Source organism: Vipera berus, assembly GCF_964194415.1.
Source record: "Vipera berus genome assembly, chromosome: 9".
NCBI classification, from domain to species: Eukaryota; Metazoa; Chordata; class Lepidosauria; order Squamata; family Viperidae; genus Vipera; species Vipera berus.
Window position 1 is genome coordinate 7,146,358 of NC_138212.1, and position 26,760 is coordinate 7,173,117.

At 35.5% G+C, this 26,760-nt stretch overlaps 1 protein-coding gene across 1 annotated transcript; it reads left to right on the top strand.

Annotated features, from left to right (window-relative positions):
- Nucleotides 1-4,093: 4,093 nt before the first annotated feature.
- On the top strand, nucleotides 4,094-26,360 carry LOC308671875 (uncharacterized protein; the record flags this gene model as incomplete). Its single annotated transcript, XM_081334358.1, has 22 exons — nucleotides 4,094-4,138; nucleotides 4,431-4,460; nucleotides 5,440-5,454; nucleotides 7,078-7,098; nucleotides 8,538-8,555; nucleotides 9,566-9,583; nucleotides 10,690-10,713; nucleotides 11,804-11,821; nucleotides 12,997-13,014; nucleotides 13,292-13,309; nucleotides 15,319-15,339; nucleotides 16,106-16,126; nucleotides 17,877-17,891; nucleotides 19,136-19,159; nucleotides 20,248-20,265; nucleotides 21,441-21,458; nucleotides 21,733-21,750; nucleotides 22,157-22,648; nucleotides 23,872-23,892; nucleotides 24,364-24,384; nucleotides 25,834-25,851; nucleotides 26,101-26,360. The coding sequence occupies 18 exons, from the start codon at nucleotides 4,094-4,096 to the stop codon at nucleotides 22,196-22,198; spliced, it is 402 nt and encodes a 133-aa protein (XP_081190484.1). The 3' UTR covers nucleotides 22,199-22,648; nucleotides 23,872-23,892; nucleotides 24,364-24,384; nucleotides 25,834-25,851; nucleotides 26,101-26,360.
- Between the last annotated feature and the right edge of the window lie 400 nt (nucleotides 26,361-26,760).

Genomic DNA, 26,760 nt, shown 5'->3' on the forward strand with positions numbered 1-26,760 from the left:
TTGTCTAGTCTTTTCTTAAAGATCTCCAGTGATGGGGCGGCCAGAATTTCCAGGGGTAAGCTGTTCCACTGGTTGATTGCCCTCACTGTCAGGAAGTTAGTGTTGATCTCTACCACCTGCTTGTGCAGCATAATGATGAGCCTCTTATTGCTTTGAGAGGCCAAGACACCATTTGCCTACTGGGGAGATGTTCTCCACCCAAGCTTTCTTGCTGTGCATCCAAAGTAATGTTTTTCTCCTTCTGCTGGTATGTAGCTAGACCAGTTGAGACTTTATTGCTTCATTCTATCTGCCTCCATTCCAATTAGCTGATGGGTATGAGGCCTCTCCAGTGTCCCCACTCAGTGACTATGTTATTCTGGGCTGCTGCCCTGTCTGACATGAAAGCTGGACTTTGATGGGTTTTAAAAAAAAAAACAACAAAGAAAGAAATAAAGATTCAGCAGAGAAAAGGATAAAATGCATAACATTAGCCTTGTTTGCTTTTTTTTTTACTGAGGAATACTATTAATAATGACAATTTCTTGGGCAGTTCACAAAGTAAAAAAACACAGAAAAATAACATAAAAACTATACAGGTAGTCCTCGACTTACAACCACAACTGAGCCCAAAATTTCTAGTTAAGTGAGAAATTTGTTAAGCGGGTTTTGCCCCATTTTCTGATTTTTCTTGCCACAGTTTTTAAGTGCATCACTACTGTTGATAAGTTAGCAACATGGTCGTTCAGTGGCTTCCCCATTGACTTTGCTTGTCAGAAGGTTGCAAAAGGTGATCACATGATCCTCAGAATAGCAATGGCAAAAGCACTTAGACTTATATGCCGCTTCACAGGGCTTTACAGCCCTCTCTAAGTTGTTTACAGAGTCAGCCTCTTGCCCCCAACAATCTGGGTCCTCATTTTACCAACTTCAGAAGGATGGAAGGCTGAGTCAACCTTGAGTCAGTGAGACTTGAACTGCAGAACTGTATTCTAACCACTGTGCAAAAAGAATAAAAGAGATCAAATGATTTTTTAAATTGTATTAGTTTTTTTAATCTCACCTTTATTACTTTATAAGTAACATAAGGCAAAGAACATACATAACCCTCCTTCCATCTCCTATTTTCCCACAACAAGCCTTTGTCAGATGAGTTGGGTTGCAAGAGATTGATGGCCCAAAGTCACCTAGTTGGCTTCCATGCCTAAGGCAGCGCTAGAACTCACAGGGTTCTGGTTTCTAAGCCAGCACCTTAGTCCCGACACTAAACTGGCTTTAGTTTAAGAGATTTGCAAAACATTTTATGGATGGTTAAAAGAAAAAGAAAAACAGAATGCAAGAATAACTGAACTGTTTTATTTTCAAATTTAGGTCCCAAGCTCATTGGTAAATATTATAAATCTTCCATGTGCTTCAAGTATTTGCAGTATTGCATTTCAGGAATTTCACAGATATGTCTGATTTCTAATCTGAGGATAAATGTCCATTTTCATATGCCAACTTTTAAACCTGCATGGCTTTGTGGTATGTGGTATGAACAACATGACATGAACATGCTTGGCACAATACATCAAACCGCCCAATGCAGTAAAATAGTTGTGTAAACAATTCCAGTAACCCAGCTTGCAATTTAAAATGAGTAATGTCAAGAAGTGTAAATAAGATCAATATTTTCCATTCAGATGCCTACTATTATCTTTGAAAATGAATTGGCCTCATGAACAAGATGTGTTTCAAAACAATTGTATTTATCCTGGTGATGAGGTTTAAAATATATGTTTCTGAATATTCTAATAGTTTACACCAGATTAGCTATATAGAAGGGATCAGGTCATTGTGCTTTGGTTTAAGCGATCTACAAAACCATGTTACGTTATTGTGAATGATTAAAAGATTTTAAAAAATGCATGGAAGAAATAACCATACTATTTTAATGTTCAATTTAGGCTCTAGGACTACTAAATCTAAGAAATGCCGTAAGTATTGCAAAGCTTTTCTAATCCTTCCCATGGTGGGACATGTAATAAAATGAATCACAAAATGACAAAAAATGTTTATATGTGCACAAATAAGCATCAGAAAATCATATCAACATTAAAACCAACTATGTTCTGTTGGTTTGGTCAATGTGATCTTCAGAATAGCAATGGCAAAAGCACTTAGACTTATATGCCGCTTCACAGGGCTTTACGGCCCTCTCTAAGCTGTTTACAGAGTCAGCCTCTTGCCCCCAACAATCTGGGTCCTCATTTTACCGACCTCGGAAGGATGGAAGGCTGAGTCAACCTTGAGTCGGTGAGACTTGAACTGCAGAACAATATTCTAACCACTGTGCAACCAGAATAAAAGAGATCAAATGATTTTTAAAATTGTATTAGTTTTTTTAATCTCACCTTTATTACTTTATAAGTAACATAAGGCAAAGAACATAACATAACACTCCTTCCATCTCCTATTTTCCCCGCAACAAAACTTTGTCAAATGAGTTGGGTTGCAAGAGATTGATGGCCCAAAGTCACCTAGTTGGCTTCCATGCCTAAGGCAGCGCTAGAACTCACAGGGTTCTGGTTTCTAGGCCAGCACCTTAGTCCCGACACCAAACTGGCTTTAGTTTAAGAGATTTGCAAAACATTTTATGGATGGTTAAAAGAAAAAGAAAAACAGAATGCAAGAATAACTGAACTGTTTTATTTTCAAATTTAGGTCCCAGGCTTGTTGGTGAGTATTATAAATCTTCCATGTGCTTCAAGTATTTGCAGTATTGCATTTCAGGAATTTCACAGATATGTCTGATTTCTAATCTGAGGATAAATGTCCATTTTCATATGCCAACTTTTAAACCTGCATGGCTTTGTAATATGTTCTCTTCAATGAATAACATATGAACATGCCTGGCACAATACATCAAACCGCCCAATGCAGTGAAATAGCTGTGTAAACAATTCCAGTAACCCAGCTTGCAATTTAAAATGAGTAATGTCAAGAAGTGTAAATAAGATCAATATTTTCCATTCAGATGCTTACTATTATCTTTGAAAATGAATTGGCATCATGCACAAGATGTGTTTCAAAACAATTGTATTTATCCTGGTGATGAGGTTTAAAATATATGTTTCTGAATATTCTAATAGTTTACACCAGATTAGCTATATAGAAGGGATCAGGTCATTGTGCTTTGGTTTAAGGGATCTGCAAAGCCATGTTAAGTTATTGTGAATGATTAAAAGATAAAAAAATGAATGGAAGAAATAACCATACTATTTTAATGTTCAATTTAGGGTCAAGCAAAACTAGATGAAGGAAATGTGGTAAGTATTGCAAAGCTTTTCTAATCCTTCCCATGGTGGGACATGTAATAAAATGAATCACAAAATGACAAAAAATGTTTGTATGTGCACAGATAAGCATCAGAAAAACATTAAAACCAACTATGTTCTGTTGGTTTGGTCAATGTGATCTTCAGAATAGCAATGGCAAAAGCACTTAGACTTATATGCCGCTTCACAGGGCTTTACAGCCCTCTCTTAAGCAGTTTACAGAGTCAGCTTAATTGCCCCCAACAATCTGGGTCCTCATTTTACCGACCTCGGAAGGATGGAAGGCTGAGTCAACCTTGAGTCGGTGAGACTTGAACTGCAGAACAATATTCTCACCACTGTGCAACCAGAATAAAAGAGATCAAATGATTTTTAAAATTTTATTAGTTTTTTTTAATCTCACCTTTATTACTTTATAAGTAACATAAGGCAAAGAACATAACATAACACTCCTTCCATCTCCTATTTTCCCCACAACAAAACTTTGTCACATGAGTTGGTTTGCAAGAGATTGATGGCCCAAAGTCACCTATTTGGCTTCCATGCCTAAGGCAGCGCTAGAACTCACAGGGTTCTGGTTTCTAGGCCAGCACCTTAGTCGCAACACCAAACTGGCTTTAGTTTAAGGGTGGTTAAAAGTTAAAGAAAAACAGAATGTAAGAATAACTGAACTGTTTTATTTTCAAATTTAGGTATCAGCCTTGGTGAGTATTATAAATCTTCCATGTGCTTCAAGTATTTGCAGTATTGCATTTCAGGAATTTCACAGATATGTCTGATTTCTAATATGAGGATAAATGTCCATTTTCATCTGCCAACTTTTAAACCTGCATGGCTTTGTGGTATGTTCTCTTCAATGAACAACATGACATGAACATGCTTGGCACAATACATCAAACCGCCCGATGCAGTGAAATAAATAAATCTCATCTTTATTATTTTATAAGTAACATAAGGTAAAGAACATACATAACATTCTAATAGTTTGCACCAGATTAGCTATATAGAAGGGATCAGGTCATTATGCTTTGGTTTAAGGGATCTGCAAAGCCACGTTAAGTTATTTTGAATGATTAAAAGATAAAAAAAAATTGCATGGAAGAAATAACCATACTATTTTAATGTTCAATTTAGAATCTAGGACAACTAGATCTAACAAATAAGGTAAGTATTGCAAAGCTTTTCTAATCCTTCCCATGGTGGGACATGTAATAAAATGAATCACAAAATGACAAAAAATGTTTCTATGTGCACAGATAAGCATCAGAAAATCATATCAACATTAAAACCAACTAAGTTCTGTTGGTTTGGTCAATATGATCTTCAGAATAGCAATGGCAAAAGCACTTAGACTTATATACCGCTTCACAGGGCTTTACAGCCCTCTCTAAGCAGTTTACAGAGTCAGCTAATGCCCCCAACAATCTGGGTCCTCATTTTACCAACCTCGGAAGGATGGAAGGCTGAGTCAACCTTGAGTCGGTGAGACTTGAACTGCAGAACAATATTCTCACCACTGTGCAACCAGAATAAAAGAGATCAAATGATTTTTTAAATTTTATTAGTTTTTTTTAATCTCACCTTTATTACTTTATAAGTAACATAAGGCAAAGAACATAACATAACACTCCTTCCATCTCCTATTTTCCCCACAACAAAACTTTGTCAAATGAGTTGGGTTGCAAAAGATTGATGGCCCAAAGTCACCTAGTTGGCTTCCATGCCTAAGGCAGCGCTAGAACTCACAGGGTTCTGGTTTCTAGGCCAGCACCTTAGTCCCGACACCAAACTGGCTTTAGTTTAAGAGATTTTCAAAACATCAAACAGCCAAATGCAGTGAAATAGTTGTGTAAACAATTCCAGTAACCCAGCTTGCAATTTAAAATAGGTAATGTCAAGAATTGATGTCATGAGCAAGATTTAATTCAAAACAATTGTATTTATCCTGGCGATGAGATGTAAAAATATTATATGTTTCTGAATAGTCTAATAGTTTACACCAGATTAGCTATATAGAAGGGATCAGGTCATTGTGCTTTGGTTTAAGGGATCTACAAAGCCATGTTAAGTTGTTGTGAATGATTAAAAGATTAAAAAAAATTGCATGGAAGAAATAACTGTACTATTTTACTGTTCAATTTAGGGTGTATTGAATGGGGTAAGTATTGCAAAGCTCTGCTAATCTTTCTCATGGTGGGACATGTAATAAAATGAATCATAAAACAACAAAAAGGTTTGCCTGTGTAAAGATAGATAAGCATGAGAAATCGTATCAACATTAAAACTATGCTCTGTAGATAGGGTCAATATGGCTGTTAATTCTTTATATGAGAATATGTTGGGTGAACCCTCTGTATCTCTAAACATTTTTTCTGCTACATTATATCCTTATAGGAAGTGAAACTTTCTGATTAGTTTCAGAGCTCCACATATTTTCTCCTGCAGTTGCAGGAAAGGGCAGATCTGGAAGGAATAAAGGAATTAACTTTTTGCCTTTCTTGCAACAACCTCTCCTCCTGGCACACATTCAAACATACGTAGCTTTGTGTGCCAGGAAAATCTGCAATAACAACAACAAAAATTTCCTATAAAGCAAGATTTCCCAATGGGGTATCTTAGTGGTCAACACTACCAATCCTTTTTTCAAGCATTCTGTGCAAAGCAAAGCTATACTTCCCAATTGCAAAAGGAGTTCCTGGTCATGGCTAGAGATACATGCAAGATACATGAGGACAGACTAATTCCAGATAGATCAGAAACTGCTTAGAAAGGGTTCTTGAGATATATCGATTGGACTAGCCCAGGGGTAGGCAACCTTGGCTCTTTTATGACTTGTGGACTTCAACTCCCAGAAGTCATAAAAGAGCCAAGGTTGCCTACCCTTGGACTAGCCAGACAAAGAAAAATTGCATTCTTCTTTCGGTTTCATAATTCAATGAATGTGCAGAACCATTGATGAATGATGCAACGTAAAGAAACTTTCATGGGGGATGTTTGCTTACATGCAGGTAAAACTGAGAATAGGAAATGAGGAAGTGAAGAGGATTATCTCATTCTTTGGGTCATTTGGTTGATTTTTTTTTCTAAAACTCCAGACAAACCTGGAAGCCTTTTCAGAATTATTACTTCCTGGACCACAACAGTAATGGTCTCTAATGGAAAAAAATAACTGCAGGTGTATGAGAATCAGTTACACAAATATTTGTCTAGGAAGGAGACCTTCCTGTTGGAGAAAGATTTGCTTATGGGCCATGCTTTTAGTGACACTTCTAAGCTGTGTCCAGAATGAAGTTTAAGTCCCTTGGTGAATAAGAATCAAAGCCAGAGAGCTGTTGAAGGGGCAAAATTCCTCTTGGGTTTACTACTATATATGAATCTTGCTGCTATTGCTATCTTTCTTCAGAGTATTCTATTCAATTCCCCAAATTAATCCTTTGTGGAATAAAAACTGGCTGCTAACTATTATTGGGGTCCATCTTTTATTTGGAGAAACTATAACCTTCTTCCTATGTTGTATACCACAGCTGGTTGTTCTTTTGTTGATATTGGTTCTATTTGTGAGAAGACATGAGTAGCAAGATGAGAACTGGGAAAAAGGAGGGATAGGAATATGAAGTATGGAATTTGTTGTGCTAATTTTTCATGGTTCAGTATAGAAGAGAAGAGAGCATGGAAACTCTCTATTGCGATGCTGATTTTTACATTGCTAGTATACTGATGTGGCAAGGAAGTTACCATTATCCATTATTAAACTTTTTTAATTCCACATTTTTTATTTCAGGTTGTTCAAACTCTTGCCAAAGTAAGTTTCACTATTCATTTTGCTATGGTACTATCCAAAAGGGAGGTTTATTTCTTTGAATGACTTAGCTGGGAGTTCTACTCATAACTAATTGCATCATTATTCCACAGGATGCATTTTCACCATGTAATTTAAATTTATAAACACAATAACCCCTTTGTTAGGTTGAGACAAGGCACTGTCCCATTAGCTGCCACAGGAGATGATTTCATGGCTTTTATGGATTTGCATAAATTTGTGACAGATTACTAATTTTCTGGATGACACAGCCATCAATCATACTGTAAATCAATAAAATAAAAGGGATTTAATAAGGAGCATAGGTTTAAAAAAAACCCTCCTGTTTTATGTTTAGTTTTTTTTTACTATGGATAATTTCCTCAGTAGTCTCTAATACTTGCGTGTAAATTGGATTAAAAATCATGCAAAGGTGGAAGGGATAATTTTTGAAATAAGATTATTTCACAGATGTATCTGTCCTTTACATTGCTCAAGGGCGACTCCGAAATATAATGTTATCATATTTTATCTATATCTTAAATTTGTATTTTATTACTATTACATCTTACATTGTATTTTATTTTAATTCCATTTTAAATTGTATTTTATCAAATTCCATTTTGGATTGCTTTTATCAAGTTTTGGTGACAGTTTGTTGCTGGAACTTTGCATTTTGATATGGCCCAAGAGTTAATCAATAAAGTTGTTGTTACATTGCTCTAGCCTATAGCTAACTACTACCCAGTCGAATCTCCCTATCAGAAGAAAGATGATCAATGTAGCATCCTTGGCTTTCCCAGGCTCTTTAGGAAAAAATATCAATTTTTCGATCCTGATCTGGATTTATCAGATCATACCTCAGATTAAATGGAGAATACACATGTAATAAGTTATTTTTTGTTTTCATGGTTTGGATAGCAGCTCACTTTTTTTCTTTTCCAACTTTTCTTTCAGTATTCACTTTTTTCTCTGTTGATTAACCTTGAGTTACCTACTTTAGTAGGGACGCGGTGGCTCAGTGGGTTAGGACGCTGAGCTTGTCGATCAGAAGGTCGGCAGTTTGGCGGGTCAAATCCCGAGTGCCGCGTAACAGAGTGAACGCCTGTTACTCGTCCCAGCTTCTGCCAACCTAGCAGTTCGAAAGCATGTAAAAATGCAAGTAGAAAAATAGGGACCACTACGGTGGGAAGGTAACAGCGCTCAGTGCGCCTTTGGCGTCTAGTCATGCCAGCCACATGACCACGGAGACGTCCTCGGACAAGCGCTGGCTCTTCGGCTTTGAAACGGAGAGTCGGAAACGACTAGCACGCATGTGCGGGGGAACCTTTACCTTTACCTTTTACCTACTTTAGTAACATCATTAACTTACTGATCCAATAACATATTACCCATTCAGTAACCTGTAAGAAGAAATATAACTATTACTTTTTTTATTTTAGCTCCTTGGAGTAGAACGGGTGAGTGTCTCTATTACCAATTAATTAAATAAAACCAAATATGAACAGTATACAAAAGGTATTAGTTAACAACTGTGTCAGGATTGTATCCATTGGACATGTTAAGCTTGCTTCCTGGAATAAGGCATTACTATAAGGAACCATAAATAATCAAGTGTCTTGAGTTTACTGTCTACAGACGATATGTAAGCCGCCCTGAGTCTTCGGAGAAGGGCGGGATATAAATGGAATTAAAATAAAAAATAAATAAATAAAAATAGGCACTGAAATGAGGAAAAAGTGAAAATATGAGGTGTTTTTTTAATTGATTGATGGGGTTTTTTTAGGGGGAGAGACTTGGTCAAAAACCTAGTAATTTCATCAACTGTGTAAATTTAGGGAAATTGCTCACTTCTATATACTGATTTGAGAGAGCCGCAGAGCAGTGTTAAATTTTTGTGGATGACAAAAAGTAAAGAAAAGATTTCATGGAGGAATAATTAAACCACTTCATTATTTAATTTACCTAGATAAGTACTTTCAATTATCACAAAATGTTTTTGTATTTAGAAATTGTGCACATTATTGGTGTATTTTGAGAGTGCAACAAATATGACCGAATATCCATTTTAAAAGTATATATATTTTCATATGTCAAATTTTAAACCATTGCACCATAATCTACAGTAAATTTCTAAATAACACCTCAGATTGCTTTCCCTTATATACAAAAGATAATCATTCCTCTGAAAATGCTGTCTGTATTGATGATAAAATAAATATGTATATCAGTTATGGCATTACACATAAATAAGAGAAAAAGGTGAAATAATATGTTTTTTCTTCATTAATTTTTATGGCATTGGCCAAAAACTTGGTAATTTTTTACAAGTCTTTCAATTTAGGAAAATTGCTAACCGTGCTACTGTGATGTGAGACATCTGCAAAGGACTGTTCAGATTTATAGATGAGTAAAAAGTAGAGAAATAATTGCATAAGGAATAACTGTACTCTTTTGTTGTTCAATTTAGGCTGAAGAATTAGCAAAGGTGAGTATTGCAAACTTCTGCTAATAACTCCCATGGCAGGACAAATAATATAATGAATTACAATATGACTAAAGAAGTTCCATGTGCAGAGATAGATAATAGATCAGAACATCAAATCAACTTTAAAACCCACTTAGTTTTGCCCATTGAGTCAATATGGCTGCTAATTCTTTACTTGAGATTCTTGAAAATGTTGGGTGAACACATTAAGTTCTCACATAACTGTGGCTGAACCCTCTGCATTTCTAAACATTTTTTTCACTGCATGATATAATTATAGGAAGTGAAGCTTTCTGATTAGTTTCAGAGCTCCCAATATTTTCTCCTGCAGCTGAAGGATAGGGCAGATCTGGTAACAACAAAGGAATTAACATTGCCTTCCTTCAAATAAACCCTCCTCCTGACACACATTCAAATGTATGTAGTTCTGTATTCAAGGAAAATCTGCTGGTGGATCCAAACAACAACAGCAATAAACACGGGGGGGGGGGGGAACCTGTGAAGAAAGGTTTCCTTATGGAGTATATTAGTGGACACCAGTACCATGCCCTTTTTCAAACATTATATACAAAGCAAAGCTACATCTCCCAATTGCTCAAGGGGTTCAGGGTCAGAACTAGAACTATGTACAAGACACTCAAGTGAGGACTTGACTCCAGATAGGTCCGAAACTGCTAAGAAAGAGTTCTGAAGAGTTCAGTTGGGCTGGCTGGCCAGGGAAAACTTATTTGGGTTTCAGAATGCAGCAAATGTGCAAAAGCATTGATAGACAAAGAAGCATAAAGTACCTTTATGCTTCTGTATTTCTCAATAGAGTTCTTGAAGACTTTATTCTGGATTTTATTCATTTCTGAATTGTCAAGGCAATTGAGAAGAGATTCGCAGCAAGATGAGAATTAGGGAAAGGAAGGCTGGGAACATGTTGTATGGAAATTGTTAAGCTAACTTTTTAGGGTCCAGTGTAAAAGACAAGAGAGCATGGATTCCCTATTACTGGATGTTGATTTCTACATCCTAGAATACTAATGTACCAGGGGAGTTATTAATGTCCTTTATTAACCTTTTAAAACAAAACAATAATTCTATGGGTTTTTTTTAAATTCCAGATTCTTCTGTGTGTTCAAGACTCTGTAAGTTTTACTATTATTTTCACAATGGTACTCTCCAAAATGAAAGTTCATTTCTTTGAATGTCTGAGCTGAGATTTTTGATCATAACTAATTGTATCATTATCCCAAAGGACACATTTTCCCATGTCTTTAAATAATAAACACAATAACCCATTTCATAATGAACACAATAACCCATTTCATCATACCTATGATGTAATGTTTTTGACAGCACCTTGTGTAAAACTGTGATAGACTACCAGCTTGCTGGATGACACAATAATCAAATATAGTGTAAATCAATAAAATAAAAGAGATTTAAGAAAGAGCAAAGGTTAGGTTAAACCCTGTGTTTTATGTTCCTTTTTTTTACTTTGGATAATTTCCTCATAGTTTCCTAATGTTTGCATGTATAATTGGATTAATAATTATGCAAAGGCAGAGGGGAAGGATTTTTAAATCTGATTATTTAATAAATGTTTGTTCCTTACATTGCTATGACCTATAGACATGTACTACCCACTGGGATCTCCTTGCCAGGAGAAAGTTAATCATCATAGCATCCTTGGGTTTCTCCAGCTGCTTATGGAATTTATCATTTTTTTTTATTCCGCTATGGATTTACCAGTTCATACCTTCTCAAGTTAATTAGAGAATATATATGCAATAACTTATTTTTTTCATGACTTTGGATAGCAGCTCATTTTTTTCCAATTTTCTTTCTATGTTCGCTTTTTCCCTCTGATTAAACCTGAGTAACCTATTTTAGTAACCTCACCTACCTATAAATCCAGTGACCTATTATCCACTCAGTAACCTATAAGAAGAAATATAACTATTTCTTTCTTCTACTTTAGATCCTAGAAAATAAAGAGTTGAGTGTGTCTATTTATCAATTAATGAAATAAATATCAAAGGGGAACAGTCTTCTATACCCACTCAGGGTTTCATGCTCTGTACATGTTCTTAAATTTAAAAAAAATGGGGGAGATCAGATCAAACTGCTTTGGTTAAGAGATCTGGAAAGCAATGTTATGTTTTTGAGGATCACTCAAAGAGAAAGAAACAATTGCATGGAGGAATAACTGTACTGTTTTATTATTCAATTTAGACCGGTACCAAATCCCTGGTGAGTATTGTTAATCTTCTATTTATTTAGAAAAAGGGTAAGTTACTGAAAATTTTGGGGGTGTAACAATTATGCCTGAATTTCCATGTTGAAATTAAATGTCCATTCCCATGTGTCAAAATTTATTTATTTATATTTATTTATTAGATTTTTTTGGGGCTGCGATTCTCACCTAGAAGCAACTCTGGGCAGCCTAGAAAGTTTAAATTTCATTACACGGTAGCCTTCTGTGTGTTTCTGAACAGACACCACAGTGTGACTATGTTTTCCCTTACACACATAAGATAATCCTCACCCCCTTGAAAAAGTTCTCCGTGCACTTGATAAAATAAGTTATGGCGTGTTCTGCATCAAAAAGAGAGGGAAAAAGTGAAATTATAGGGTTTCCTGCATTTCTTGATTTATTTATTTTAGACAATATTATTTAAAAATCCTGACTGGGGTTACTAGAAGTCCTACATAAATTTAGAAATCTTCTGTTAGATAAGAATGCTATTTGGTCTGAGGGAATTAATGCTCAAAATGCATCTCTTAATGCAGAGAATTAATGTGCACAATGCATTTCTTAACTCCTCTCTTTCACACATAGAAACAAATATATCTGAGTTTCTAATTTCAAATTAAATATCCATTTACATGTGTCAAATATGCAGGTCAATTATGGTATTTCATGCATTAAGAAGAGGTTTTTAAAAAATGTATTCACATATTTACTTTGGGGAGTTTTGGCCAAAAACCTGATGATTCCTATAAGCGTGCAAATTTAGGAAAATTGTTCAGCTCTCTAGAATAATTTAACTGATCTGCAAAGCAATATTAATTTCTGTGGATGGCTTAAAGGTAAAGAAATGATTGGATGGAGAATAACTGTGCTATTTATTATAGCAAATCTTTCTGTACTTAGAAAATATGGTTATTAGTGTACTTCAAAGAGCTGCTTAAGGAATTGAAAACTTTTGGGATTCTTGATTTGAATTCTTTTTTTTTCTTTTGTTCATTTTTGATAGCAGCTTCATTTTTTTTAACTTCCAATTGTCTTCCCATATTATTTTTCTCCTGTTGACGAACCTTGAATAACCTACTTCATTAATCTCCATAATGTATAGATCTAATAACCTATTACCCTCTCAGAAACCTGTAAGAACGAAAATAACTATTTCATTTTTCCATTTTAGGTTGAACAGATTAATGAGGTGAGTTTGCCTGGTTAACAAATAATTAAATAAACACCAAATATGAACAGCTTTATGAAGGACCTTGTTTTGGCTAACAACTACATTAGTGTTGTGTTCACCACTGATGCTAAACATGCTTCCTGAAAGAAGCCATGCTCTGGATTTACACTCCAGAGCAAACCGTAAAGGGTTCCCCTAAAGTATCAAAACCCTCAATAACCTATAAACCCAATAACCTATTGCGCACGGAGTAACCCATAACAAGGAAAATAACTCTTTCTTTTTTCCATTTCAGGTTCAATCTGCCCTTCAGGTGAGTGTGTCTAGTTAACATTTAACTAAATAAACATTACATTGGAACAGTCCTCTATGTGAAGGGCATTGGTCTGACTAACAACTATGTCAGGACTGTGTTCACTGCACATGCTAAACATGCTCCACGAAAGAAGCCACACTCTGTTTTACATACTACAGTGAACCATAAATAGATCAAGTGGTTTGAATTCTTGAAATGTCAACAACCAGGGTAATCTATAGATCCAGTAACCTATTACCCAGTCAGTAATGTATAAGAAGGCAAATAACCATTTCTGTGTTCCATTTTAGTTTCTAAAAGAAAACAAAGAACTGATGAGTGTGTCTAGTTAACAATTAACTAAATAAGCACCTAATATGAACAATCCTCTAGATGAAGGACATTTGTTTGGCTAACAACTATTCAGAGTTTTGTTCACCGCACATAAACGTAGCCTACAGAATGTCTGAACATAGTTTTCCTTATATACATAAGATTGTTTTTTAAAAAGTTTGCTATACCCCTTATGTAAGCTACACTCAGATAAGTTATGGTCTTTTATACATCAAGAAGAGGGGGGGAAATATGAAAATAAAAGTAGTTTTCTTTTCCATTTGTTCATTTAATTTAGAGAGTTTATTGGCTATTTCCATTTATACCAGCTGTGTAAACAATGTATCAAACCTTGCTAGCAGATAGATGTTCCAGAAAAGTTATTCCTGTCCTTTGTTAAACTTTTGAAGCAAAACAATAATTTCATAAACAATAATTTCATAAATTATTGTTGTTATTATTATTTCAATAAATTCATCAAGGCATCAAGTGTAAGTTTTATTACTAATTTTGCAAGGATATTGTCTAAAGGGGAGGGTCATTTCTTTGAATGGCTGAGCTGGGATTTCTTGCTCATAACTGTAGCCTCATTAACACAATGGATGCATTGATGTTGTGTATTTAAACTAATAAATGCATTTGCAAAGCATGTTATATTTCTCCCATCACACCCAAAAAACTACCAAAGATAAACCTAACCAACCTTAGTATTTTCAACAACTGCAACAATTCAGTCTTTAATAAACCTGCCTAAAAATGTGTGATTACAGCCAAGATTGTTGATTTTACAAGTTCTGAACCTCTTCACACCTAAAAAAGAACTCTGCAACTTTAATGTTTCTAATAGGACACCCTGAAAGAGAAAATTGTTTTGAATTTTGTGCAAACGTTTCAAGTTTCCCCAGCAAATTTTTATTTATTTATTTTTATTCCCATTTATATCCCGCCCTTCTCCGAAGACTCAGGGCGGCTTACAATTTAAAGCACAAATCAATGTGCTTAGCAATAGCCTTCATTCTATGTATATGCCTGCTTAGTAGGGATTTCGCGCCCCCCAAGCGGCATTATTACAAAGTCAGCTTAATTGCCCCCAACAATCTGGGTCCTCATTTTACCTACCTTGGAAGGATGGAAGGCTGAGTCAACCTTGAGCCTGGTGGGATGCGAACCTGCAGTAATTGCAGGCAGCTGGTGTTACTTAAGGAGGCATTAGCCCACTGCTCCACCAAGGCTCCACCAAATCCTTTCTGACTGTTGACTGTTGATATAAAGAGTGTTGATAAGTTCTGAACCCCTGTCTACCTAAAAAAATCTGCAACTTTTCAGCTGTCTGACAGAAAACTTAATGTTTCTAATAGGACACCCTGAAAGAGAAAATTGCTTTCAATTTTGTACAGTTGCCCCAGCAAATCCTCACTGACTGTTGACTGTTGATATAAAGAGTGGCTTTTAAATGAGAGTTCTGTGGTGAATATATCAACAAACCAGTGCCCTTTCAAAGGCTGAATTTTGCTCTTGCTTCCCATAGATAGTACTCAGTGGTTGGTCACTGAGGGGCTCAAAACTGCAAATGGGTTGTGTCTACTGCACATACTAAACTTAACTGTTGCTAGTAGATAGATGTTTGAGAAGATTGTTCATGAATTTTGTTAAACTTTTGAAACAAAACAATAATTCTACACTTTTTATTCCAGCTTGCTCGTAATTTAAAACAGGTTAGTTCTAATATTAATTTTGAAAGGATATTGTCTAAAAGGGAGGGTCATTTCTTTGTATGACTGAGCTGGGATTTTTGCATCATTAACACAATGGATGCCTTTATGTTGTGTGTTTAAACTAATAAATGCCATAACCTATTTCATAGCTTCAAACAATCTATAGTACCATCCTCAAACAAAAAACTTCTTTGGCAAAGCATGTTATTATTTCTCCCATCCCACCCAAAAAAACTACCAAGGCTAAACCTAAATAACCTTTGTATTTTCAACAAGTGCAGTAATTTAGTCTTTAATAGACCTGCCTAAAAATGTGTGATTACAGCCAAGATTGTTGATTTTACAAGTTCTGAACCTCTTCACACCTAAAAAAGAACTCTGCAACTTTTTGGCTGTCTAACTGAAAACCTATTGTGTCTAATAGGACACCCTGAAAGAGAAAATTGTTTTGAATTTTGTGCAGGCATTTCAAGTTTCCCCAGCAAATCCTCTCTGACTGTTGACTGTTGATATAAAGAGTGGCATTTAAATGAGAGTTCTGTGGTGAATATAACAACAAACCAGTCCCCTTTCAAAGGCTGAATTTTGCTTTTGCTTCCCAAAGATAGTACTCAATGGTTGGTATGGGGGCCAAAACTGCAAATGGGTTATGTTCACCGCACATGCTAAGCTTAACTGTTGCTAGTAGATAGATGTTTGAGAAGATTGTTCATGAATTTTGTTAAACTTTTGAAACAAAACAATAATTCTACACTTTTTATTCCAGTCTGGTGGTGACTTAAATCAGGTTAGTTCTAATATTATTTTTGCAAGGATATTGTCTAAAAGGGAGGGTCATTTCTTTGAATGACTGAGCTGGGATTTTTGCATCATTAACACAATGGATGCCTTTATGTTGTGTGTTTAAACTAATAAATGCCATAACCTATTTCATAGCTTCAAACAATCTATAGTACCATCCTCAAACAAAAAACTTGTTTGGCAAAGCATGTTATTATTTCTCTCATCCCACCAAAATAACCTACCAAGGCTAAACCTAAATAACCTTTGTATTTTCAACAAGTGCAGCAATTCAGTCTTTAATAAAAAGGTAAAGGCAAAGTGCAATGTCACGTGGTCGCACAGAGAGACGGACACTTGAGCTGGGTAGTACTTCTTTATTGGGTCCTGAATGAAGCTGGAGCAAAGGGGTTACCCGGCGTCTCTTTATACCTGCCCAGGTGAATCGCAACCAATCGATTCAAACCTGGGCTTCCCGCCAGTGCAGGTGGCCAATGGATTTAAACCCTGGCTTCCCGCCAGAGCTGACCATGCCCTGGGGCTGTCAACGACTTGCTCTATTCAGGCTTTCCCGCCAAAAGTGGTTATAGCCTGGAGCTGTCCAGCCCCCTGCTGTGCTGACATTCTGTGTATGCTTTAAGAGCATACACTACATAAAGGTTCCCCCGCACATGCGTGCTAGTCATTTCTGACTCTAGGGGCCGGTGCTCATCTCCGTTTCAAAGCCGAAGAGCCAGCGCTTGTCCGAGGATGTCTCCGTGGTCATGTGGCCAGCATGACTAGACGCCAAAGGCGCACGGAACGCTGTTAACTTCACACCGTAGTGGTCCCTATTTTTCTACTTGCATTTTTGCGTGCTTTTGAACTGCTAGGTTGGCAGAAGCTGGGACAAGTAACAGGCGCTTACTGAACCTCTTCACACCTAAAAAAGAACTCTGCAACTTTTTGGCTGTCTAACTGAAAACTTAATGTTTCTAATAGGACACCCTGAAAGAGAAAATTGTTTTGAATTTTGTGCAGACGTTTCAAGTTTCCCCAGCAAATCCACTCTGACTGTTGACTGTTGATATAAAGAGTGGCTTTTAAATGAGAGTTCTGTGGTGAATATATCAACAAACCAATGTCCTTTCAAAGGCTGAAGTTTGCTTTTGCTTCCCATAGATAGTACTCAGTGGTTGGTCACTGAGGGGCTCAAAACTTCAAATGGGTTGTGTCTACTGCACATGCTAAACTTAACTGGATAGGATATTGTCTAAATGACCTGCTCAAACATCTTGTGGAAACATGAGCTCTTTGTCTCTTTTCTCCAACTTCTCCTTCGTTGATCTGTAGATTATAGTACATTTTTGGATGAACACTGTCATGTGAACATTCTTTGCCTTATACATATATGTTTGCTTTTAAACAATTTTCTGTAGCCTTGATAAAATGTATGTGCAGGACATTATGGTATTTTTTACATCGAGAGGAGGGGAAAAAAGTATGAAATAAAAGTGTTTTTGTCATTTAATCTCATGTTTGTTTTAGGGAGCGTTTTGCCCATTTTTATTTGTATCTGCTATGTAAACAATGTATTAACCCTTAATTAGAAATGTTCAAATCAGGAGTCCTGTGGAATTAAATAAGAACAAAAGAGATCAGGTAAAACTGCTATGGTTTAAGAGTTCTGTGAAGCAATGTTAAGTTGTTGTGGATGATTAAAAGATAAAAACCATTGCATGGAAGAAATAACTGTACTATTTTAATGTTCAATTTAGGTTCCAGCAAATGGGGTAAGTATTGCAAAGCTCTGCTAATCGTTCCCATGGTGGGACATGTAATAAAATGAATCATAAAATGACAAAAATGAAATTTTTGTAGTAATTTCAACAACTCTGTAAATTTAGGAAAATTGCTCACTTTTATATACTGATTTGAGAGATCTGCAGAGCAATGTTAAATTAAATTTTTGTGGATGATGTAAAGAAAAGATTTCATGGAGGAATAACTATACAACTTCATTATTTAATTTACCTATTTAATCTTAATGATTATCACAAAACCTTTGTATTTAGAAATTGTGCACATTATTGGTGTATTTTGGGAGTGCAACAAATATGACTGAGTATACATTTTAAAAGTATACATATTTTCATATGTCAAATTTTAAACCATTACACCATTTTTTTCACTGCATGATATACTTATAGGAAGTGAAGCTTTGCGATTAGTTTCAGAGCTCCCAATATTTTCTCCTGCAGCTGAAGGATAGGGCAGATCTGGAAACAACAAAGGAATTAACTTATTGCCTTCCTTGAAACAACCCCTTCTCCTGACACACATTCAAATGTATGTTGTTTTGTGTTCAAGGAAAATCTGCTGGTGGATACAAACAACAGCAGCAATAAACACGGGGGGGGGGGGGAACCTGTGAAGAAAGGTTTCCTTATGGAGTATATTAGTGGACACCAGCACCACCCCCTTTTTCAAACATTCTGTATACAAAGCAAAGCTACATCTCCCAATTGCTCAAGGGGTTCAGGGTCAGAACTAGAACTATGTACAAGACACTCAAGTGAGGACTTGACTCCAGATAGGTCCGAAACTGCTAAGAAAGAGTTCTGAAGAGTTCAGTTGGGCTGGCTGGCCAGGGAAAACTTATTTGGGTTTCAGAATGCAGCAAATGTGCAAAAGCATTGATAGACAAAGAAGCATAAAGTACCTTTATGCTTCTGTATTTCTCAATAGAGTTCTTGAAGACTTTATTCTGGATTTTATTCATTTCTGAATTGTCAAGGCAATTGAGAAGAGATTCACAGCAAGATGAGAATTAGGGAAAGGAAGGCTGGGAACATGTTGTATGGAAATTGTTAAGCTAACTTTTTAGGGTCCAGTGTAAAAGAGAAGAGAGCATGAATTCCCTGTTACTGGATGTTGATTTCTACATCCTAGAATACTAATATACCAGGGGAGTTATTAATGTCCTTTATTAACTTTTTAAAACAAAACAATATTTCTATGTTTTTTTTAATTCCAGATTCTTCAGTGTCTTATAACTGCTGTAAGTTTTACTATTATTTTCACAATGGTACTCTCCAAAATGAAGGTTCCTTTCTTTGAATGTCTGAGCTGAGATTTTTGATCATAACTAATTGTATCATTATCCCAAAGGACACATTTTCCCATGTCTTTAAATAATAAACACAATAACCCATTTCATAATAAACACAATCACCCATTTCATCATACCTATGATGTAATGTTTTTGACAGCACCTTGTGTAAAACCGTGATAGACTACCAGCTTGCTGGATGACACAATAATCAAATATAGTGTAAATCAATAAAATAAAAGAGATTTAAGAATGAGCAAAGGTTAGGGTAAACCCTGTGTTTTATGTTCCTTTTTTTACTTTGGATAATTTCCTCATAGTTTCCTAATGTTTGCATGTATAATTGGATTAATAATTATGCAAAGGCAGAGGGGAAGGATTTTTAAATCTGATTATTTAATAAATGTTTGTTCCTTACATTGCTATGACCTATAGACATGTACTACCCACTGGAATCTCCTTGCCAGGAGAAAGTTAATCATCATAGCATCCTTGGGTTTCTCCAGCTGCTTATGGAATTTATCATTTTTTTTATTCCGCTATGGATTTACCAGTTCATACCTTCTCAAGTTAATTAGAGAATATATATGCAATAACTTATTTTTTTCATGACTTTGGATAGCAGCTCATTTTTTTCAATTTTCTTTCTATGTTCGCTTTTTCCCTCTGATTAAACCTGAGTAACCTATTTTAGTAACCTCACCTACCTATAAATCCAGTGACCTATTATCCACTCAGTAACCTATAAGAAGAAATATAACTATTTCTTTCTTCTACTTTAGATCCTAGAAAATAAAGAGTTGAGTGTGTCTATTTATCAATTAATGAAATAAATATCAAAGGGGAACAGTCTTCTATACCCACTCAGGGTTTCATGCTCTGTACATGTTCTTAAATTTAAAAAAAAATGGGAGAGATCAGATCAAACTGCTTTGGTTAAGAGATCTGGAAAGCAATGTTATGTTTTTGAGGATCATTCAAAGAGAAAGAAACAATTGCATGGAGGAATAACTGTACTGTTTTATTATTCAATTTAGACCGGTGCCAAATCCCTGGTAAGTATTGTTAATCTTCTATTTATTTAGAAAAAGGGCAAGTTACGGAAAATTTTGGGGATGTAACAATTATGCTTGAATTTCCATTTTGAAATTAAATTCCCATTCCCATGTGTCAAAATTTATTTATTTATATTTATTTATTAGATTTTTTTTGGCTGCGATTCTCACCTAGAAGCAACTCTGGGCAGCCTAGAAAGTTTAAATTTCATTACACGGTAGCCTTCTGTGCGTTTCTGAACAGACACCACAGTGTGACTATGTTTTGCCTTACACACATAAGATAATCCTCATCCCCTTGAAAAAGTTCTCCATGCACTTGATAAAATAAGTTATGTCGTGTTATGCATCAAAAAGAGAGGGGAAAAGTGAAATTATAGGGTTTCCTGCATTTCTTGATTTATTTATTTTAGATAATATTATTTTAAAATCCTGACTGGGGTTACTAGAAGTCCTACATAAATTTAGAAATCTTCTGTTAGATAAGAATGCTATTTGGTCTGAAGGAATTAATGCTCAAAATGCATCTCTTAATGCAGAGAATTAATGTGCACAATGCATTTCTTAACTCCTCCCTTTCACACATAGAAACAAATATATCTGAGTTTCTATTTTGAAATTAAATATCCATTTACATGTGTCAAATATGCAGGTCAATTATGGTATTTCATGCATCAAGAAGAGGTTTTTAAAAAATGTATTCACATATTTACTTTGGGGAGTTTTGGCCAAAAACCTGATGATTCCTATAAGCGTGCAAATTTAGGAAAATTGTTCAGCTCTCTAGAATGATTTAACTGATCTGCAAAGCAATATTAATTTCTGTGGATGGCTTAAAGGTAAAGAAATGATTGGATGGAGAATAACTGTGCTATTTATTATAGCAAATCTTTCTGTAGTTAGAAAATATGGTTATTAGTGTACTTCAAAGAGCTGCTTAAGGAATTGAAAACTTTTGGGATTCTTGATTTGGATTCTTTTTGTTGTTGTTGTTCATTTTTGATAGCAGCTTCATTTTTTTTAACTTCCTATTTGTCTTCCCATATTATTTTTCTCCTGTTGACGAACCTTGAATAAGCTACTTCATTAATCTCCATAATATATAGATCTAATAACCTATTACCCTCTCAAAAACCTGTAAGAATGAAAATAACTATTTCATTTTTCTATTTTAGGAGGAACTGATTAATCGGGTGAGTTTGTCTGGTTAACAAATAATTAAATAAACACCAAATATGAACAGCTTTATGAAGGACCTTGTTTTGGCTAACATCTACATCAGGATTGTGTTCACCACTGATGCTAAGCCATGCTCTGGATTTACACTCTAGAGCAAACCATAAAGGGATCAAGTGCTTTGGGTTCCCCTAAAATATCAAAAACCTCAATAACCTATAAATCCAATAACCTATTGCGCACGGAGTAACCCATAACAAGGAAAATAACTCTTTCTTTTTTCCATTTCAGGTTGAACCTTCCATTGGGGTGAGTGTGTCTAGTTAACATTTAACTAAATAAACATTACATTGGAACAGTCCTCTATGTCAGCGTTTCCCAACCTTAGGAACTTGAAGATGCGTGGACTTCAACTCCCAGAATTCTGGGAGTTGAAGTCCACGCATCTTCAAGTTCCTAAGGTTGGAAAATGCTGCTCTATGTGAAGGGCATTGGTCTGACTAACAACTATGTCAGGACTGTGTTCACTGCACATGCTAAACTTGCTCCACGAAAGAAGCCACACTCTGTTTTACATACTACAGTGAACCATAAATAGATCAAGTGGTTTGAATTCCTGAAATGTCAACAACCAGGGTAATCTATAGATCCAGTAACCTATTACCCAGTCAGTAATATATAACAAGGCAAATAACCATATTTATCTCCATTTTAGGTTCTAAAAATCAATGAAGGACAGGTGAGTGTGTCTAATTAACAATTAACTAATTAAGCACCCAATATGAACAATCCTCTAGATGAGGGACATTTCTTTGGCTAACAACTATTCAGAGTTGTGTTTACCGCACAACTACACATAAACGTAGCCTACAGCATGTCTGAACATACTTTACCTTACATACATATGATTGTTTTTTAAAAAATTTCGCTATACCCCTCATATAAGGTACACACAGAGCAGTTATTGTCTTTTATACATCAAGAAGATGGGGGGAAATATGAAAATAAAAGTGATTTTTTTTATTTGTTCATTTAATTTAGTGAATGTATTGGCTATTTCCATTTATACCAGCTGTGTAAACAATGTATCAAGACTTGCTAGCAGTTAGATGTTTCAGAAAAGTTATTCATGTCCTTTGTTAAACTTTTGAAGCAAAACAATAATTTCACCCTTTTATTCTAGATTCGTCAAGGCGTTTTGACCAGTGTAAGTTTTACTACTAATTTTGCAAGGATAGTGTCTAAAGGGCAGGGTCATTTCTTTGAATGGCTGAGCTGGGATTTCTTGCTCATAACTGTAGCCTCATTAACACAATGGATGCATTGATGTTGTGTATTTAAACTAATAAATGCATTTGCAAAGCATGTTATATTTCTCCCATCCCACCCAAAAAACTACCAAAGATAAACCTAACCAACCTTAGTATCTTCAACAAGTGCAGGAATTCAACCTTTAACAGACCTGCCTAAAAAATGTGTGACTGCAACCAAGACTGTTGACTTGATAAGTTCTGAACCCCTGTCCACCTAAAAAATCTGCAACTTTTCAGCTGTCTGACAGAAAACTTAATGTTTCTAATAGGACACCCTGAAAGAGAAAATTGCTTTCAAAAAACTTCTTTGGCAAAGCATGTTATTATTTCTCCCATCCCACCCAAAAAAACTACCAAGGCTAAACCTAAATAACCTTTGTATTTTCAACAAGTGCAGTAATTCAGTCTTTAATAGACCTGCCTAAAAATGTGTGATTACAGCCAAGATTGTTGATTTTACAAGTTCTGAACCTCTTCACACCTAAAAAAGAACTCTGCAACTTTTTGGCTGTCTAACTGAAAACTTAATGTGTCTAATAGGACACCCTGAAAGAGAAAATTGTTTTGAATTTTGTGCAGGCATTTCAAGTTTCCCCAGCAAATCCTCTCTGACTGTTGACTGTTGATATAAAGAGTGGCATTTAAATGAGAGTTCTGTGGTGAATATAACAAACCAGTCCCCTTTCAAAGGCTGAATTTTGCTTTTGCTTCCCAAAGATAGTACTGAATGGTTGGTATGGGGGCCAAAAATGCAAATGGGTTATGTTCACCGCACATGCTAAATTTGCTTCTTCTTACATGTTTAGTCAACAGCATGCTTAAAAGTGCTTAGCCTTACACACACAAGATTGCTTTTAAAAAGGTCTCTATACCCTTGATTAAAAACAGAGCAGTTATGGTCTTTTATATATCAGGAGAGAAAAAAATAGTATGAAAATAAAGGTGGGGTTTTTTTCATTTGTTCATACATTTAATAGAATATATTGCCCAATTTCATTTAAACCTGCTGTGTAAACAATTTATCGAGTCTTGCTAGTAGATAGATGTTCCAGAAAATTATTCATGAACTTTGTTAAACTTTTGAAACTAAACAATGATGTCACACTTTTTATTCCAGCTTACTGGTGACCTAGCAAATGTAAGTTTTATTATTATTATTTCAAGGATGTTGTGCAGACATTTCAAGTTACCCCAGCAAATCCTCACTGAGTGTTGACTGTTGGTATAAAGTGACTTTTAAATGAAAGTTCTGTGGTGAACATATCAGCAAACCAGTCCCCTTTCAAAGGGGATGAACTTTGCTTCTGCTTCCCATAAATAGTACTCAGTGGCTGGTATGGGAGGGGGCAAAACTATAAATGGGTTGTGTCTCCTGCACATACTAAACCTGACTCTTCTTTCATGTTTAGTATGAAAAATAGTATGAAAATAAAAGTGTTTTTTTATTTGTCCATACATTTAATTTAGAAACTATATTGCCCAATTTCATTTATACCTGCTGTGTAAACAATATATTGAACCTTGCTAGTAGATAGATGTTCCAGAAAATTATTCATGAACTTTGTTAAACTTTTGAAACTAAACAATAATTTCACACTTTTTTTTCCAGGCTGTTAGTGGAGTAGGAAAAGTAAGTTTTATTATTATTTCAAGGATGTTGTGCAGACATTTCAAGTTACCCCAGCAAATCCTCACTGAGAGTTTACTATTAGTATAAAAAGTCACTTTTAAATGAAAGTTCTGTGGTGAGCATATCAGCAAACCAGTCCCCTTTCAAAGGGGATGAATTTTGCTTCTGCTTCCCATAAATACTACTCAGTGGCTGGTATGGGGGGGGGGCAAAACTATAAATGGGTTGTGTCTCCTGCACATGCTAAACCTGACTCTTCTTTCATGTTTAGTATGAAAAATAGTATGAAAATAAAAGTGTTTTTTTCATTTGTTCATACATTTAATTTAGAAAATATATTGCCCAATTTCATTTATACCTGCTGTGTAAACAATATATTGAGCCTTGCTAGTAGATAGATGTTCCAGAAAATTATTCATGAACTTTGTTAAACTTTTGAAACTAAACAATAATTTCACACTTTTTTCCCCAGGTTCTTAATCAAGGAAAAAGTGTAAGTTTTATTGTTATTTTTTCAAGGATATTGTGCAGACATTTCAAGTTACCCCAGCAAATCCTCACTGAGTGTTGACTGTTGGTATAAAGTGACTTTTAAATGAAAGTTCTGTGGTGAACATATCAGCAAACCAGTCCCCTTTCAAAGGGGATAAATTTTGTTCTTGCTTCCCATAAATAGTACTCAGTGGCTGGTATGGAAGCCCAAACTGCAAATGCGGTGGGGGAGGCAATTTGACCATGAGGCATCTCCCACAATGTTAGTTTTAGAATGGTCATTGTAGGTCTTCTGCAAATACAAAAGCCAGTTTTGAAACCTAGTCCTCAATTTAGTCAACTTTTGTTCTAATTCTGTAAAGCTTAAAAAAAAAACTTCAGATAGTTTCCTCAATTGTCTGCTAATGTTTGCATGAATAATTGGATTTAAAATCATGCAAAAGTGGAAGAGAAGCCTTTTCAAACCAGATACATCTGTCCATTCTTGGGGCCTGGGAAAGAACTTTGTGGGGGAAACAAAGCAGAGCCCTTGAACCCCCAAAGGCAGGACAAGGAGGAATTTTTCTGGAAAAAACAATAACCGCATTCTTTAGATTTCCAATAAGAATTATGGAAATGGTACAAGCTATGACCTGGCAATGATTGAATACGGAGGCAGAATAATAATAAAAAACACCTAAATAAATATTACCTAGACCCCAATTCTTTTACTTTTTCTGGCTTTACAACTCAGATTATGACCATTGTGGATTATGCAAGAAAAAAAAGAATGTAATGCAGGGGCTCTGATTACTGCTGATTACTAGTAACCTATTCAGTAATCTGTTTACTCAGCAACCTATTCAGCAGTAACCTATTTCAATAATCTTGAGTAGACAACTTCAATAACCTCAGTAACCTATCAGCCTTCCAGTAAGCTAATAGATGGAAAATAACTATTGTTTTGTTTTATTTTAGCTCCTACGTTAAAAACAGGTGAGTGTGTCTAATTAACAATTAATAACTAAAAACCAAATATGAATGGTCCTCTTTACAAAGGACATTGGTTGGGCTATGTCAGAATTGTATTCACCTCACAGGCTTGAAAGAAGCCATGTTTTGGAGTCACAGCCTAAAAGTCGTTAAGCAAAGTTGGGGTATCTGGATCTGCAGAAAGCTAATGCATTTCTGCAATTTAAAACTGCAAATCTTTGTAACTGTTTGTTTCTTTGCTTGTTTTTTTAGTGATTGAAGATCGGACGTACCCGGATGGTTGACCCAGGTTTCCAAGGACTGCCCGCTCATCGCTTTTTACACTGCCACCCCAAACCTTAATGAAGAATGAAGTTGACAAATCTCAGTAGTATAATTTAGATATAAATTTTGAAAGTTTGATTTTCCTATCTTTGTAACAGAAGGCAATGGGCCGTGAGAACTGCCCTTTGCTATTCTGCAGGATGGCAGGAGCTTTGCTAAAATAAAAATAAATTGCATTTGCATCAAAATCGTTGTTTGTTTGTTTGTTAAAACAATAAACAAAAATAATGTTCTGGTTTAAAAAAAACAATAACATTGAATGATGAGATAAACATTCAGCCTAAATCAGCTTTGCAAAATGGCATGTCAGTGGGGCATGAGATGAATAGACCTGATTCAACCTGGACAGGGGATTTTTGGAACTCCCATAGCAGAAGTTTAAAAAAAGCCAAAAAAAAAGGTATTGTTGCCATGGAAATTACATGTCCACAAGAATCAAACTTTACCTAAGGGAATTTTATTCCTCTAAACGGAAGAAAGAAAGATAGGAGAGAACTAGTAGGAAAACCCAATGAGACTGAACTGGAAAGGAATGATGGTTCATTGTCCTGAGCATGAAGCCAGCTTCTGGATCATTGACCCACAAGA